Below are 17,556 nucleotides of genomic sequence, written 5' to 3' on the forward strand. Positions count from 1 at the left end.
CCAGTCTGTGCTTGTTTCCCGAGCCCAGAATCGGCGTTCCACAGCATGAACCTGCCCCATTAGCACCATGATGCATGCATTGGCAGGGCCCATGCTTTCAGAGAAATCTGTGTCCATGTCCTGATCACTCACGTGACCACGCTGACGTCGCCTTCTCGCCCGGTATCGCTCTGCCAGGTTCTGGTGCTGCATATACTGCTGGATAATGCGTGTGGTGTTTAATGTGCTCCTAATTGCCAAAGTGAGCTGAGCGGCCTCCATGCTTGCCTTGGTATGGCGTCCGCACAGAAAAAAGGCACGGAACGATTGTCTGCCTTTGCTCTGACGGAGGGAGGGGCGATTGACGACACAGCTTACAGGGTTGGCTTCAGGGAGCTAAAATCAACAAAGGGGGTGGCTTTACATCAAGGAGTATTTCAGTCAGGACTTCACGGAGGGTTCCAATAAGAAATGGTGCACCTAAGTTATTGTTCTTATTGGAACAAGGAGGTTAGCCTGGCCTCTGATTGATACATGGCTAGATTTACCTCGCTGCACCTTCTCTGTGAGTGACTGCAGTGTGACCTAGAGGAATGAGTCCCCTAGACAGGGGAGGAGGCAAATGAGTACAAAATAAATCTGGTCTATTTCTTGTTTTGATCCACTCCATCTATCTTTTACATCTTTGGCTGGCAGCAGACGGTGCAGAAGGACTGCATGCCATCCACATCTCATGGCTGCTCGGCAGAAGATGGTACAGTACGACAGCTAGCCATCCTCATCTCTTGCCTGCCTGGCAGAAGATGGTACAGTACGACTGCTAGCAATCCGTATTGCCTGCCTGCTCACCATAAGACGGTTCAATAGGACTGACTGCAGGACTAAAGAGAATGACCTGGTCAAGTCACTCCAAATTTAGTCCCTGCGCCCATGTCTGCCCAGGCGCTCCCAGCCGACGTGGCCAGGAGCACCTCGGACACGACGAGGACGGCTACCAGTCGTATTGTACTGTCTGCTGCCAGAAGGCAATGAGTTGCTGCTACTGTGTAGCAATGGCGTACCGCGTCTGCCAGCACCCAGGAGACATAGGGTGACGGTTACCTGAGCGGGCTCCATGCTTGCCGTGGTATGGCGTCTGCACAGGTAACTCAGGAATAAAGGCGCAAAACGATTGTCTGCCCTTGCTTTCACGGAGGGAGGGAGGGAACGGGTGCCTGACAATATGTACCCAGAACCACCCGCGACAATGTTTAACCCCATCAGAGTGCTCCATTGTGACTGCTCTGGACAGCACTCTCAGATGCATGATTGTTTGCCGTTGCTCTGATGCAGGGAGGGGCGACTGAGGACACGGCTTACAGGGTTGGCTTCAGGGAGCTAAAATCAACAAAGGGGATGGCTTTACATCAAGGAGTATTTCAGTCAGGACTTCACAGAGGGTTCCAATAAGAAATGGTGCACCTAAGTTATTGTTCTTATTGGAACAAGGAGGTTAGCTTGGCCTCTGATTGATACATGGCTAGATTTACCTCGCTGCACCTTCTCTGTGAGTGACTGCAGTGTGACCTAGAGGAATGAGTCCCCTAGACGGGGGAGGGGGGGAAGCAAATGAATACAAAACAAATCTGGTCTATTTCTTGTTTTGATCCACTCCATCTATCTTTTACATCTTTGGCTGGCAGCAGACGGTGCAGAAGGACTGCATGCCATCCACATCTCATGGCTGCTCGGCTACAGTACGACTGCTAGCCATCCTCATCTCTTGCCTGCCTGGCGGAAGATGGTACAGTACGACTGCTAGCAATCCGTATCGCCTGCCTGCTCACCATAAGACGGTTCAATAGGACTGACTGCAGGACTAAAGAGAATGACCTGGTCAAGTCACTCCAAATTTAGTCCCTGCGCCCATGTCTGCCCAGGCGCTCCCAGCCGACATGGCTAGGAGCACCTCAGACATGACGATGACGGCTACCAGTCGTATTGTACTGTCTGCTGCCACAAGGCAAGGGGTTGCTGCTACTGTGTAGCAATGGCGTACCATGTCTGTCAGCACCCAGGAGACATAGGGTGACAGTTACCTGAGCGGGCTCCATGCTTGCCGTGGTATGGCGTCTGCACAGGTAACTCAGGAATAAAGGCGCGAAACGATTATCTGCCCTTGCTTTCACGGAGGGAGGGAGGGAAGGAGGGCCTGACAATATGTACCCAGAACCACCCGCGACAATGTTTTAGCCCCATCAGGCATTGGGATCTCAACCCAGAATTCCAATGGGCAGCGGAGACTGCGGGAACTGTGGGATAGCTATCCACAGTGCAATGCTCCGGAAGTTGACTCTAGCCTCGGTACTGTGGAAGCACTCCGCCAAGTTAATGCACTTAATGCACTTAGAGCATTTTCTGTGGGGACACACACACTCGAATATATAAAACCGATTTCTAAAAAACCTACTTCTATAAATTTGACCTTATTCCGTAGTGTAGACATACCCCTAGAAGGGGCAGGATAGCACTTAATTTCAGCAGAGGGATCAGTGGGATTCTGGGAACCAGCAATACACCAGTGAAAGGCTGGAAGGAGATGGCAAAGTGGGGGTCTGCCACAGCTGTCTTATTGGCCATGACTTAATAGTAGGATTCAGAGTAACAGCCGTGTTAGTCTGTATCCGCAAAAAGAAAAGGAGGATTTGTGGCACCTTAGAGACTAACCAATTTATTAGAGCATAAGCTTTCATGTGGTAAGTTACTATTGAAATCAAGGCCGTCCCTACCCATATGCAAAGCACACAGCTCCGTAGGGCACCAGGAAATGTGGGGCACCACATTTCCCGGTGCCTTGTGCAGCTGCTCCAGCCCCTGCTTCGGCTCTTCCCCAGGCCCCTCGATCCTTCCCCGCCCCCACTCCCCTGAAGATTGCAGCCAGGCCCGACCCTGCACTCACCATGTGGTAAGTGGAGTGACCCGGCCCCAGCTTGCTCCACTCCCCTGGCTCCCAGCTGCGCAGCCGGCAAGTGCTGAGGGGCGCTTTCCCCCCAAGCCTGGGAGCCAGGGGAGCAGAGCAGCCTGGGGCTCCAGGCCCCGCCCCAGGCCACTGTGGGGGATGGGGGCTGGCCACTTTGTGCGGGAAGTGGAGTGACCCGGTCCCAGCCTGCTCCGCTCCCAGGCTTGGGGAGAGGGGGGAACCACGCCCCAGCACGCGGCTGGGAGCCAGGGGGGGTTAGCAGGTTGGGGCCGCATCACTCCACTTCCCACAGGAAGTGGCCATCCCCCCGCGGAGGCTTGGGGCCCCACACAGCCCCCCGCAGGAGGGCTGCGTAGGGCACCAAAATAGCTAGGGACGGCCTTGATTGAAATTCAACATTTCCCTTGGTTTTGTCCTTCCCTCTTGCAGTGTGCTGGCTAATGGTTTACATGCAGTTCCTTCTGCTGGTTGGATTGTCAGACATGCTCAAGTGTCTGCTATCAGGGGTTCAAATGGTTGGGGGCTGTATTTCTGGAGCAGATGGACACGAGCTCTGTCACTACTTCCTGCTTTAAGGGCTTGTCTAAACATAAAACACTTTAACTATACTGGAACAGTTAGAGCAGAACAACACCCCTAGGCCAGATGCAGTTACGCTGGTGTGAGTTTATGTCAGTATAGCTTAGTCCTGTGTGGGAAGAGATTAAACTGTCCTAGCATAAGGCACCAATATAACTACATCCACACTAGGGGGCTGTACAGCTGTAACTATTGTGATTAAATAACAAACAAAATACCCTGTCTGAAATAATTATACCGGCACAACAACTGTGTGTAGACCAGACCTAAGTTTGTATGGTGACAACTGAATTCCTGGGTAGCCCTGGATTCATTAATCTTTTCCTTGTTCCCCTTGTATTTTCTTTACAGGCCCTCAGCCTGAGTGTTAATGAACCAGTAAAATAGACCATATTATTTATATCCTAATTATAATCTAACTTTGACTGAAGAATTTATATTAATTTTTAAATAATATAAATTGGATATTAATGTATATTAATATTAGAATAATACATATTCATGGCATATTTTTAATAAGACATACAAATGTGTGTTTACCAGAATGGGCACTGTTTGAGTTCACCTACTCTGGTTTGATTTTATAGAAGAAATTCTCTGCAGAAACTCTATGCGCAGCCCCACGGCCCATTAGCTGATGAGCTCTGCTATTGCCCTCCCCCTTCAAAAGTTCAACCTTGTCTAGCATTTTTTTGGCCACATCATGACCTGGAGAGCCAAATATAAAGTAGTGCAGACACAGCTTGAGCTAGTGGAAAATGACCCTTTCCGGGAAACCAAATGCTTGCCAGGAGGAGGTGGCTTCTGGTGCTAATGAAGCCATAGGAGAACTTGTTTGGATAACTGTGAATGCGAGTGAACTCTTGGACAAGCTGGCTGTGAAAAATAAACAGTAGCCAAAATTAATTGATTTATTACTGTCTCCTTTATGAGATGTGGCAGAGAGGTGTCCATTACAGGTCCACCTATCTCTTTTTGTGAGCTGAGTTAATAGAATATTTAAAAGGGGGATTTAGAGGACCATGCTGTCTCTCTCCTCAGAGGCTGTAGTCACCCATTGCCTCAAAGGTAGAGATTCTTTAGCAATACAATAACTTATGCGGGGAATTCTCTTGTGTTGCAAATGGTTTCCTTTTGTGCAAGTCACTTGTACAGACACAGCAGCTGCAATCCAGGATTGTTTTTGGTTGACATCTAGATCAGGTGGCTGGAGAGGTGATTTTGAGTGACAACCATATGTCTTCACGGCAGAGTTAACTGGCATTATCTACACGTGAGTTACACCTCAACCACACGATGAAATAATAATATTCAAGCTGTTGTGTCCATACTAGCACTGTACTCACTTGTATATGGGTATGTCTTTCCTGCAGAGTTAGCCTGGATGAGTGGTACCCTGGTCTGAATACCCAGTGAGCCTAATGTGGGTGTGAACAGCCACACTGAAATGCACTATCCAAATTACTGCATCCTCACTGCTGCTGCACTCCCTCATTGGTGTCGCTATGGTGTCTGGGGGCATATCCCAGGGGGTTTTGTGCTGCAGTAAGCAGAGACACTCTGATTCCTTTCCAGTGAATTGTGGGAAAACTTGTCAGTCCTTCTTGGCATATGGGAGGAATTGTGGGAAGACACTGGAGGACTAGCAGTGTTGTAGAGTGGGCATGTTACCAGTGAACACATTTTAGCCAACTTGAGTTTAAAGCATCAAAATGCTCTAGTTGAGGGACTGGACTGGAATCGAGTCAGAGTCAACACTTAAATTATGACTCAAGTTAACTTTGCAGTGAAGACAAGCCCATAGTCATGGTAAATAATGCAGTGTGTTTGCAAAGGAGTTACAGATCAGCTGGGACAGTGTTTTGAGACAAAGCATTTGGCTAAGAATTTGAGTCTGGCTGTTCTACTGGAGTCCTGGAAATTCTGTACTGCAGCTGTTCTGCTCTTGACCTCTAATATCACTGTTCAGTAATTTACATCCTTGTAAATAAAAGAGTGGAACTTAGTCTATCTTGTGTCTGTGCCAACCCATATCTCTGCCAGTCAGAGTCTCACCCGTCCTGACCATCAGTCACGGCAATATTGGTGCATTCTGAAGGAGGTGTTTAGAGTTGTGTAGCCAATCTATGGAGAAGGCTACAGAGCTCTCTGAGGAAAATAGTTGGAGTCTCATACCAACTCCCAAACATAATTTCTAGGAGTGATAGTGTGCTGACACCCTGAATCCCAATGGTGTTGCTGGACAGGACAACCTCAACTTCATACCATAATTTATCAGTGGCAGGTGTATGCTAATATTGTTATATTATGTTTGTTCCTTAGGCAACACATGTTGCAGATGTTTGTCTTCATTTAAAGTCATGGGTTCACTCCCGCTCCCTCCTCTCCACTCACTTCCAACATTGGCTTCCTCCATTTCTGGTCCCGTGCCACTGATCACCTCTGAGGACTCCACAGATTTCTTTCACTACAAATGTTTCTTTACATTCACTGCTCCACTGCCTCCCATGTGAAGTACACTGAGACCAGGCTAACAAAGCAAATTGCTTATTTGTGATTTTAATTCCCTTCTTCAAACCTTTCCCCTTCCTGTGGTCTCCTCCCTCCCTTTTCAGGATCTCTCCAAATTCTTCAAGATCATCCCAGGCCACTGTGGCCTCCCTCTTCCCCGTTCTCAGCACCTTTTTCTTTATTCACCTGTCACTTAGAGAGAGAAAATGAGAACTCAGAGTAATCTCTCCATCTGTGCCTTTGTCCCCATCTCCTCCCACCTGCCAACCTTTTTGGTCCCTTCATCACTCACTCCCCCTCCTCTTTAATCTCCCCTATTCTAAGTACAAGAATGCTTTCATTTTCCTCATCCTCAAAAAGCCAACCCTTGACCCCAGCTGTCTCTCCACTAGGTCCCTCTTCCCCTTCCCCTTTAAACTCATATAATGAGCCATTTACAACTGATGCCCCTCCTCCTCCTTCATCCTCCAGACTGGCTTTCACCTCCTCCACTCCACTGAAACTGCTGCCCACAAAGTTTCAAGTAACTTCTTCCAGGTCACACCTCAGGGAACTTATTCCATTCATATCCTTCTTGCCCTCTCCACTGCCATTTATCACTTCACCCTCCTTGACATCATATCCTCCCTTGACACTTCGTTGGACTATTTTTTGGCTTGATTCTCTTACTATTTTTCTGATCTCTTTTGATGAATTCTATTCCCCAACAGTCCCACTCTAGGGGATCATATAGGGCCGTACCTTCAATCTCATTCTCTTCACCTGCATCATGTCCCTAAGTGCCCTTATGCACTCACAAAATGTCAACCATCATCTTTGTGCTGGCAACTCACAAGCCAGTCTCTTTTCTCTTCGTTTGTTCCTCCTCTGTTTAATCTTGCATCTCCGTCAGTTTCACTGACAGTTGTTGCTGGGATGTCTTGCTGAGCTCCTTATCCCCTGGCTTTTCTTCTTCTCTCCATTGCTCTGTTGACCTAGGCAATACCATAACCTAGGCAATCACTCTCAGGGGACATGTGATAATGTGGAAAGAATAATCATAGCGCTCCAGCTGCAGAGAATGGAAAGCTAAACCCTGTGACTGAACAGAATCTGTTAAAGTGAGAGCTGAGTGCTTCTGAGCATGAGGAAGGGAGACTCAGATTGTCATTCACATTTCTCATTTCAGCAAGCATCTAATCCTGAAATATCAAAGTGATTTGAATAAACATTGTCACTAGCATTCTCTGACCAGCACAGATTGATTAATAGCTTGCTTTCCAGACCAGCTGCCCATGTGTCGGTAGGTAGACATAAGGGGAAGGATGTGATAAATGAGGGTATACATAACTGAGACCCTATTACCATGTTTCTGCATGATTAAAATGAGACACTTAAAATTCAGCAGTCCATCATCACAGTACCAGGAATAGAGCCATGATGCGTTCATTCAGACAGAAGTTGTAATAGGACCTGTCATGGATTCCGCAGCGCTCTTTTAATAGATACAGACTCCCATTCTAGGCTCTATGCCCTGGCACAAAGGCGCAACATGCTGGTCCCAGAAGAGGATGGCTAATGACAACTTTCCTGATATATGTAAGCTGCATTCTAGGAGCAGTTCTCTAATGTTCAGGTCCTGTCTGAGGATGGAGGTATCCTGGATCATGACTGGCTCTCCAGTTGCAGCAGAACACTAGTGCTCTTCTGCCCCTATTACTTATTATATTTTTTTTCAGCTCACGGATGCAGCATGATCAGCATTGGCTGGCCCACCTGGGTAGATTGATGATTATCCTGTACTTTATGCTGTCTTTCAGGGTTGGGGGCAAGCAGTGTTTATTAATAATAACAACAGTAAAGCAGTATATGATGAGACAGTAGTCCTAACTCCAGTATTGCCTCCTGTTCTTCATAAGGGACCAGGACTGGCTCCACTCGGAGCTTTGCTTACAGATGTCTCAGCAAATCAATTTCTGGAGGAAGCATCTAAAAGCCCTCCTGGCTTCTCTTTGTACTACCAATTGGTACAACTTGAGCTGTCTTGGACATCCTCACAAACTGGTCTAGGAAAAAACATGGTTGAGATCCCACTTCATCTGTGCCATTGGTGATGGCATGGGTCAGATGGAATAGACAAGTCAAAGCAGTGCCTCTACACCTGAGAATTGAGCTGGACGCAATATTTTGGCACTGTATTGCCAGCCCTCACCAAGGCTGTGTAGCCCCATAATGCTATTTGAGTGATGCTCAGCGGTCTGTACTTCAAACAGTGCATTGCCTATGGTAATGTGGTATTTAGCTTTGAGTCAAGTGAGACCACTGGCCTCCCATTTTGGAGTCAACCTTACCCTCAACTCCCAACCTCATTCTTTGGTTACCCCAGCACTGGTAGCATCAACAGCAATGGACCAACTCTTGGACTATCTAAAACAGCAGAATACATTGATAGGCCTGATCTTTTCAACCAACCAAATTGCTTTGATGGAGTCTCAGCTGTTTGCAGTGATCATGGCACATCAAAGTAGTGTTTTGACATGGAAGTTGGTAAGCACCAGCAGTGAAACAGATGCCGTGGGCAAGTCATATCCTTTACTCTTATCTCATACTTTAGTCGGTTTCTCTGATGCAGCTAGAATTGGTCTCAGGGCTTATGTTTTGGTGTAGCCTGCGCTGGAGGAGGCAGTGCAGCCAGTGTCAAGAGATGGTCCAGCAATGCAGACTGTGCCTTGAAACTCTAGGAGGCTCCTGGGCACAAGGTTGACCACTCTGCAGTGCTAGTAAATCACACCGGGAACTCCTTGTATTTCATGAATAAATATGAGTTTAAACTGTGGATCCTCTCCCCCAAATAGTAACAAGAGATTTAAAAAAACCCCAAAACTTAACAGTGGGTGTATGGAGACCTCCAGAACTCAAGTGTAACTATCCTGTGATGTCAAAGCTGCAGCATGAAGACAGCTCGCTCCTTCACTGATATTTGAAGGCTTGCATGGCTGCATGAATCTGAAGTTAATGTAGAAGTTTGAGGAGCTGCTGTATGCCAAAGGATACCTTTTGGGGAAAAAGACAGAGGCTAGTATCATGAAAGCCAATGTGATGAGTAGTACCCCTTGTGTTCTCACTGCTCCACCAAGATAGCATTGTCCTTTCTCCCACCGCTAATGATTAACATGTGGCAATCTGAAAGCAGCTATACATGGTGAAGTAAACTTCTTAAGAAAGAGAGCTTTCCACTTCAGGATTCTGTCGGGTATGTAGAAGGCAGAGAATGGCCCCATCAGCAAAATTATTGCACAAGTCCCATTAAAAAACAACAAAAAATCTTTCTAAACCAAACCAAAAGTTACGATACTTTTAACTGGATTTGTGCAGTAATTTTGCAGATGTGGTCATTCTCTGCTTTCTTTAAACCACAGAGAGGGCATTGAGATCAGTGTGAATCACACATTCACTCACTTGTGCTTGCAGGAGTACAAGTATTTGCACCTCTAAAAATAATTTTCCAGTATGCGAGTCCTATTCAATGTATTGAATAGTCAGTTCTTCAATATATGAAATATTTTAAAGATTTAATCCATATTTTACAAAAGAAAACAAAGTGAAAGAGGCAAAATACCCTTGGAGAAACTTGGCCATGATGAGAAAATATAGAAAATCATATGTTTTTACCCATATCCTTATGCAATCTAAACTATAGCAGTATATGGGAAAGTACAGATGGCTGCCATCCTTAGCCTTCTATGGTATGTAACACAAATCTCATTGTTACCCAACTTAAAATGGAAGCTAAAATGTTACAGGACTGCTTATTATTTATGGTTTACCAATATGTAGTGTTTTATATACATGTTAAATGTATAGAGACAACCGATATTTGTGAAGGCGAGTGCAGAGATAGACAGGCATACCCACCATACCATGAAGCATGTAGGTATTGAGCATTTAATGTTTTACTCTTATTAGGATCCAAAATGAAGAAATAATCAATGAATGGTCTAGCAATTGTTACATCACTAGACTTCAAATATAGATCTGAATATCTCCATGTCTGTGAATAAGAACAGCTCAAAAACATCAATTAATACAGTAGTTGGATATCACTGAAGTGCTGAGGAATTCCATTTTACCTGGTTTGTATCTCCTTTGTGTCTGCCTCCCATGCTACTTCAAGATTTATTATGTTAAGCTGCATCGTTGCCTTGGGAGCTGTGCCCGAATTAGCAGCATAAATGTGTTGGTATGTCCCTCCTTTTCCCACAGCCCCACACTCTGCCAGAATGATCCTCATTCTAGTTCCCCTCTGCCCAGCCCACCAACACAATCAGCCCTAACCCCCTTCCTTTTCATTGCCTCTGCCCTTATAATAGTTATGTTATAATCCTTGCTTACAATGTACAGAGTCCATCTTCAAAACACTGAAAATGTATTCCCTGCTATGCAAAGGCAGGGAAGTCTCGAAATGTGAATATATTCAGTATAATGTACTAAGCTTTCAGCTTTGTGTCATTTCTTGCTTCTTTGCATATTTTCCATTTCTTTTGTCCTTTGTCATCATCTATCTGCTTTCAGGTTTTCCCATTTGTTGCTTCCTTTCCCTTTCTGGCTTGTGCTCTCAGTTTTCTATTCAACTGTCTGTCTCTCTCTGTTCCCCCTCCGCCCTGAACAAATCAAGCTTCCCAGTCTTGCGTCTCCCTTGTTTTCACACATATTCTGGTGTATTTCCCTCACTCGCCTGTCCTCTTTTATTGACCGGCCCTCATTTTCCATCCGTTCATTGTCCCCGTTTCCTCCCTATTTTGTTTCCCTGTTCCCTATTCTCCAGCCTTTTATCCTTTCTTCTGTCCCTCTCTTTTTCTTCCCCAGTATCCTTTGTACTGCTGTTTAATCAGCCACCTCCAATATATATATATATATATATATATATATATATATATATATATATATATATATATATCCCGAGGGATCGCTAGTGGATTCCTGTTCTCCCTCGCACCCTCTTCCGCATGCCATCTGCCCTTAGGACGCCTTGCCTTAACTCCTGCAGTCAGGCCTAGCCACGCCTGTGAAAGGAATCCATTGTGACACCTCGCCATTTGCTCCTCATCTTTGTTATAAGAAGACAGCGTGAGGTGTCATGCAGTAGCACAAGCAGCAGCTGTCAGACTTCGCACTTGGATGCCTGTCACTGGTACTGATGGGGCTAGTGTGAGTTAACAGCTGGGGCTAGGACTGAGGACAAGACTATGCCCATTGCTCTCCTCAGGGGAGGGATTTTCAAAAGTTTGGAAAGAGACCAAAAATATTCCCAAGGCCTGTCCCCAAACTCCAGATTTCTGGCCTCCCTCACCTACCTCCTCTCCCTGACCAGCTACCATCCTACTCACTCGCTCCTAAGCAGGCAATCACGTAGTTATCTGCCTCACCACCTTCTCAGTTCCTACTCTTCCCTTTAAGAACTGTGGAACATAGGTGCAGCTGCCTGTGATGGGCCCTGCACGTTCCCTGCCAGCCTTATCTGTTGATTCAGATGACTCTGCCAAATGTCCACCCCTTTCTGCCAGCCACTTATTTTGTTAATGCTGTACTGTGCTGTGGCATATGGATCATCCCATCCTAGAGAGAGAGAGAGAGAGCTCTGTGGTATGCCCAATGTGCTAGCTGGTATGGTGGGACAGGAGCCACAGGAAGCGGAGGAGGGCAAGGGCTCTTGCAAGGGAGAAGAGTTGGGGATAGGGAATTGAGAGGCCAGAGCCCAGCCATTCTTTACATTACCGGGTCACCTTGCTTAGCACAAGGCCAGGATAGCTGAAGACGATAATACTTCCTGTCTCGTAGGCCTGCTGTACCAGTACATTCTGACCCAGAATGAGCCCTGCCTCGGGGTTCAATTAGGCAATTCCATGCCGAGCTGCCTCAGTGTTTTCCTCAGCTAGAAATGTAGGTAATTTCTCCTGTCTGTGTAACATGCTTGCTCCCCTGCTGTCATTACAGGCCACGGCCTCTGTTCTTGCGGTCGATGCGTTTGCGAGGATGGATGGTTTGGACAGTTGTGTCAACACCCAAGAAAGTGCAACATGACAGAAGATGAGAGCAAAAGCTTTTGTGAATCAGCCAATGGCATATTGTGCTCGGGAAAGGGTAAGCAATGCATTGGTAGCTGAGCTACCTTACATCACTCTTCTGGAAGATTAAAATGTATGGACGTGGGTTACTGTTGTTTAATAACACTTTCTTCCAAAGTCACCCATTGTTAGAGGGCTGGTATAACTGGCTTTATAATGCATCTAACCTCGTTATCACACCCACTGTGTCAAACGCTCCCTACGTGCACATGCATTCAGCTGTTTTGCTCTCCAGTGCCATTTGCCAACAGCATGGGATTTCACAGAGCTGTTTTTGTCTGCATCTGTCTTGGGCAGTTGTATCCTATGAACTAAATTATGCTAGTTGATTGAGTGCTGCTGAGTGGCAGGGGCTGCCCGCGGCACGGCGGTGCTAATAAAGGAAAGCAGAGTGCCTCAAGTAGCACTGTGGGGTCCATGTTGAGCAGCAGCACTTGCTATGCCTGTCCAAAAGCCATGCGAGGGGAAAGCAAGGCCTTGGCAATACCCACAATCTCCCTAAGGCTTCTCCCCCCCCCCTTTAAAAACATTTTAAAACATATTATCTGCACTGTTGTGTTTTTTCATATGAGTCCAGCTGTATAGATTTGGCCTAAAGAGAGAAATAATTATTAGATGCTTCTGAAATATAACTAAACTAAGCTCTTTCGGGGTATTCTCTCCCAGGCTTGGAACAATTTATTTCACTGGAAAGAGGATTTCTGGCTCGCTATGGTGTAAACCACCCACATAAAAATATCTCACACTCACACCTCCTCCCCGCCCCCCCAGCAGACCAATGTGGGAGACGAAACATGGGTCCAAGCCTACATCCTGCCTTCTTTGATGCTGGGGCTAGCAAAGGGGGGGGCGGTAGGAGGCTGAACCAACCTCTGGCACAAGTTCCAGCAGCCACCACCAATTTATGCCAACTGGAATGGTCTCCTGGGGACGATGCTGCTGGCTCTGGAGTGCCGTACTTTCTGACCCCACATGCTCCAGCCATGCCCCTGCTTCTTCCATAGCCTCCCCAGTGTGGACAAGGAGCAGCGGCAGCTGGTGTAAAGCTGGCTGCAGGGTTCCTCTGCATCAGGCAACTCCCTCGTTGCCTCTTTGTGGGAGTTTTAACTTGGTGCAAAAGGAATGTAACCAGGGCTAAAGAGCTGGCCCTCTCTCTTTAGGTAACGTAATGGGTCAGAATTCTGTTCTTGATTATTGTACCAGGCTCCCTTCACTGCTAGGGTGCCTCCTCCTGGCTGCTCTGAGGATTAGCTCCTCCCTTTTCTGTTGCTTGTTGGTGTACCCTGCTGCCCCATCTCTCTCTCTCTCTCTCTGCAACTCAGGGTGCACTCTCTTTGTGGCATGGCCCTCTGGCCAGCTCGCTGTGTGTTTTCCCCTTCCGGGAGTTATCAAAGTCTCTCCATCCAAAATGACAGTCTTCTCCCCCACTCTCCTGATGGTGCCACTTCCCCAGTGGCTGGTAGGGGAACCGGGGCCCACCTTCTACTCTGGGTTCCACCTCAGGGACTGTCCAATCATCAGCCAATGTCTGCAGCGTCTCAATTTGCTGCTCTTTCTTGGAGACCTTTCCTAGGCTTTCGCTCCACCACCTTCTGGGTAAACCCTGCCTTTAGGGCTAGATCCCTGGAGGTATCTACTCTCCCCTGGGTTTCCTTTCTTCCCACTCTACACCCAGAGAGTGGCTGCAGACTCCCTCACGGCAGTCCTGCTTTGTTACTGACTTCCTGGCTTTATACTAGCTGTGCCTGTTTCTTCTCAGAGGGGCTCCATCATCCCTCTGGGGTTACTTAGGCCACCTAATTCCCTTCAGTTGAGGCCTATTCATGTAATTGGCCCATTCCTAAGCTAGTGTGGGATAAACACCCCATCACAGTTATCCTGTTTATTTTCCCATCAACAGGCCCAATACGACAGAAAATGAGGAAATTCCACCCACAGGCAAAATGTTGAAGAAGGAAATGACACAATTTCACCATTGTTTCGATCAAACAATGCTGTCTTTACCTTGAAACGTGTACAGGAGAGCAATGATCTTTGGGATTTACTCCATTTTAACCAAAGACTAAAATTCTTCTCTGCACAGATGTGGTCTCAGGGTAATTGTTATTATAAATAGTTAGAGGTGAACTGAAATGATTAAAACAAGCCAGCGAGCAATTTACGATCCTAAATAAGTATAAACAATTTTTTTGTAACTTTAAAGGCAAAATAATTGAACAGCTATTCATCATTGTAAAGATGGCAGAAAGCTGTCATTCCCAAGCCCCATCTCCTGCTCTGAGAACTCCTTAGCCAGACCCCACAATCTGACCCTGCAGCTTGAACTTTTTAGTTTGAGGCCAGATCTTCACATCTGGCCAAGCTGCATTTGGCACAGAACCAGGGGGTGGAAAGTCAAGATGGTATAAAGCCACCTTTGACCACCCTGATGCTGGGGCTGGTCAGGTATCTGTCTGGTCTCCCATGTAAGTTGGAGCAGCCTGAAGGTAAGTTATACGCAGTGGTCTATGACTAAAATTTTCAAATCCGATTGCCTAAACTAAGGCTACTAAATTGCTATTTAGGAAACAAGGGTGAAATATCTTTTCAAAAGCGTTTTTGATTTAAGAGCACAACTCCCACTGACAACTTGAAGTATGTCTACACATAAAATTTATACCACTTTAGCTATACTGGCATAGTTAAAACAGGACAATCCTGCTAATGTGGATGTAGTCATATCTGTATAAATATGCTTATACTGGTGCAGCTTATTCTTTTATGGGATGGGGAATAACTAAACTGGTATTGCCAGTAAAACTGTGTCCACATTAGGGCTTTTGCTGGTATAACTATATCAGTAAAAATACAATCAAAATAAAGTCACCCCTCCCCCCATGGAAACAATTCTACTAGTAGGTAAGGCTTGTGAGTGTAGACCAGGCGGTAGGCACTTCTGAAAATCTCCCCCTGCATGCCTAAACATGAATTTGGGACCTTAACTTTAGGCATGCAGGTTTGTAAATATTGTCTGTAGCTAGAGTGAATGGCAGGGTCCAGAAGTCCTAATGTAAGGCCAAATGTTGAGCCAGTTCTCTGCATACCAGTGCTGCTGTTTGTGAAATAACTGGCTTGTCAATAGCCTATGCACTAGTGAGTACCTAGCTTCACAGCTACTAAATCTTCGCAGGAATTCTGGCCAACATTTTTCCAAAGTGACAACTGGTTAGGGGAAGCCTCAGTGTTTGGATGTCAACTTGCGATACTAGTTTTCACAGGGTGACTGCTCAGTACTTTTTGAAAATGAGGCCCCTTTAACATACATCAAGCGTTACTAGTCACTTTTCAAAATCTTGGCTCGCCGCCTATAGTAAATATTCTTAACAGTGAAAACAGAAACACCCACCATGCTGCTGCTGCTTCAGAAATAGCTGGAGGGCAGCAGATGGTTGCTGTGACTATGCTGGACTCAGGTTAGTCAGTGAGACAAAAAGGATCTGGCCAGAATTACAGGAAAACTACCCTAACTAATTAGACTATTTTTAATTAAAGTGAGGAGGCTCCCAAGGCAGGAAAGAGATTTTGTAACATACTGATGCATTATGGAACCTGATTTATTTAAGGTTTCAGAGTAACAGCCGTGTTAGTCTGTATTCGCAGAAAGAAAAGGAGGACTAGTGGCACTTTAGAGACTAACCAATTTATTTGAGCATGAGCATGAGCATCCGATGAAGTGAGCTGTAGCTCACGAAAGCTCATGCTCAAATAAATTGGTTAGTCTCTAAGGTGCCACGAGTCCTCCTTTTCTTTCTGATTTATTTAAGTTCCTTTTACATGTTACATGTATTGTATTGTCTACAAAATACCTTTAATAAGTCTTGGTTAGCTGTGAGTTACAATACTCTGCTTTCTTCTTAATGTTTCTTGCTAAAATTCACATCCTGTTTGGCTCTTCTTGGCATCAACAGGTGTAGCTGTTGGTGCTTTCTAGTTGATTTGGAAATAGAAACACCTGGCTTAAATCAATCTCAAATACATAATGAAATATAAGCTTGGCCAGTACAGTAATCTTTAAATTATCTTACTGTATGTGCTTTCCTCCATTGCCTCTTTGTGCACTGAAATATTTTACCCTCGGTTAAAAGTTAATGTTTCCCTATTTGCATAGTTTAATAGGCAGCATGTTAATAAACCATAGAGAAATTCATGCTAAAGTCTCTGTTCCCAAGTATAAGTCCTTTATTTGTATATTACAGTATGTTATAGTTTAAGACAACTTATCGCTACGCTAACGCAGTAAATTAACTCTGATCAACCTACAGTAATTCAGTGAATGTTACGTTTTTAAAGAGGGTCAGTACCTGTGCTACTTTGAAGTTTTTAATTAATAGGAATAGATTCAATTGATAAATAGTACAGGATTTGTTGTGGAGATTTTTCTGGGGAATGTTCAATTGATTTACGCAGCTCAAAATTTAAAGGAAAGTTTCCACTTCGAGTTTTGACTGTGGGCCTGAGCAAAAGCCCTCTGAACTTAACGGAAAGATGCAAATTTGACTGCAATGCGCTTTAGATCAGGCCCTGTATAGATTTCTGTGAATTAAATATCTTTGTCTAAGGTACATTGCACATTCTCTGGGGCTGGATCATCATGTGTTTCTCTGGTTTGTACAGCACTGAGCACGTTGATGGCTCCCTACTGTAATAAAGGAAAGCCTCTTGAAATGTGGGAAAGAGTGGGATTTTTAAAGTGTCCACATGACTTAGGAGCATATCCTATTGAAAGTCAATGTACCATGTACTCCTAAGGCACTTAGTCTTTTTGAAAATCCAACCCGTAGTGATCCAGAACAAATGGAAAGAAAAGGTCAGAGAGCAGCAAGGTGCTATTTGTGTGCCTTAAACAGTATGGGCCATTTTTCATCTCAATGCAATTTTATTGACTTCAATAAGGTTGGACCAGACATGATTTTGATTCATCTAGCCACAAAGCAGAACAGCTCCTGGGAAGAGTAGCCTTGATTGTGATGCTCTGGAACAAAAGCAAAACTTCTAAATGTGAGTCCTGAATAAATAAAAGAAGCAAAATCAAGGCATTACATAGAACACCACTTCATACTCAGGCTGACCTGTAAAGGATCATTTTATTCAATAAGCTTTTAGCTTGATGATCTTCTTTTAGACAGTAGCTTGTCAGATGGCAATTTTGCATGGGTCTGAGATGTTATATCCCAGCCTGAAAAGTGCTGGTGCCCTATGATTGCAAGTAATAATCTTTGTGATTTCAGGTTCCTGTCACTGTGGAAAGTGCATCTGTTCATCCCAGGAATGGTACATTTCAGGGGAATTTTGTGAATGTGACGACAGAGACTGTGACAAACATGATGGTCTCATTTGCACAGGTGCAGTACTGTCTAATCCTTAATTGCTCTGAGAAGCAGACTG

The 17,556-nt window shown here is 45.4% G+C and overlaps 1 protein-coding gene across 4 annotated transcripts in view; it reads left to right on the forward strand.

The window, feature by feature from the left end:
- The window catches only part of ITGBL1 (integrin subunit beta like 1), a 250,987-nt gene that overhangs the window by 229,428 nt on the left and 4,003 nt on the right, over nt 1-17,556 (forward strand). For 2 of the 4 annotated variants that reach the window (XM_073349140.1, XM_073349130.1), the window contains exons 10-12: nt 12,002-12,148; nt 17,065-17,169; nt 17,400-17,513. In XM_073349140.1, the coding sequence (XP_073205241.1) occupies nt 12,002-12,148; nt 17,065-17,169; nt 17,400-17,513 (366 nt within the window). The remainder of the gene's footprint in view (nt 1-12,001; nt 12,149-17,064; nt 17,170-17,399; nt 17,514-17,556) is intronic. The other 2 variants (XM_073349157.1, XM_073349147.1) reach the window with 1 other exon arrangement.

Source organism: Lepidochelys kempii, chromosome 1 (assembly GCF_965140265.1).
Source record: "Lepidochelys kempii isolate rLepKem1 chromosome 1, rLepKem1.hap2, whole genome shotgun sequence".
NCBI classification, from domain to species: Eukaryota; Metazoa; Chordata; order Testudines; family Cheloniidae; genus Lepidochelys; species Lepidochelys kempii.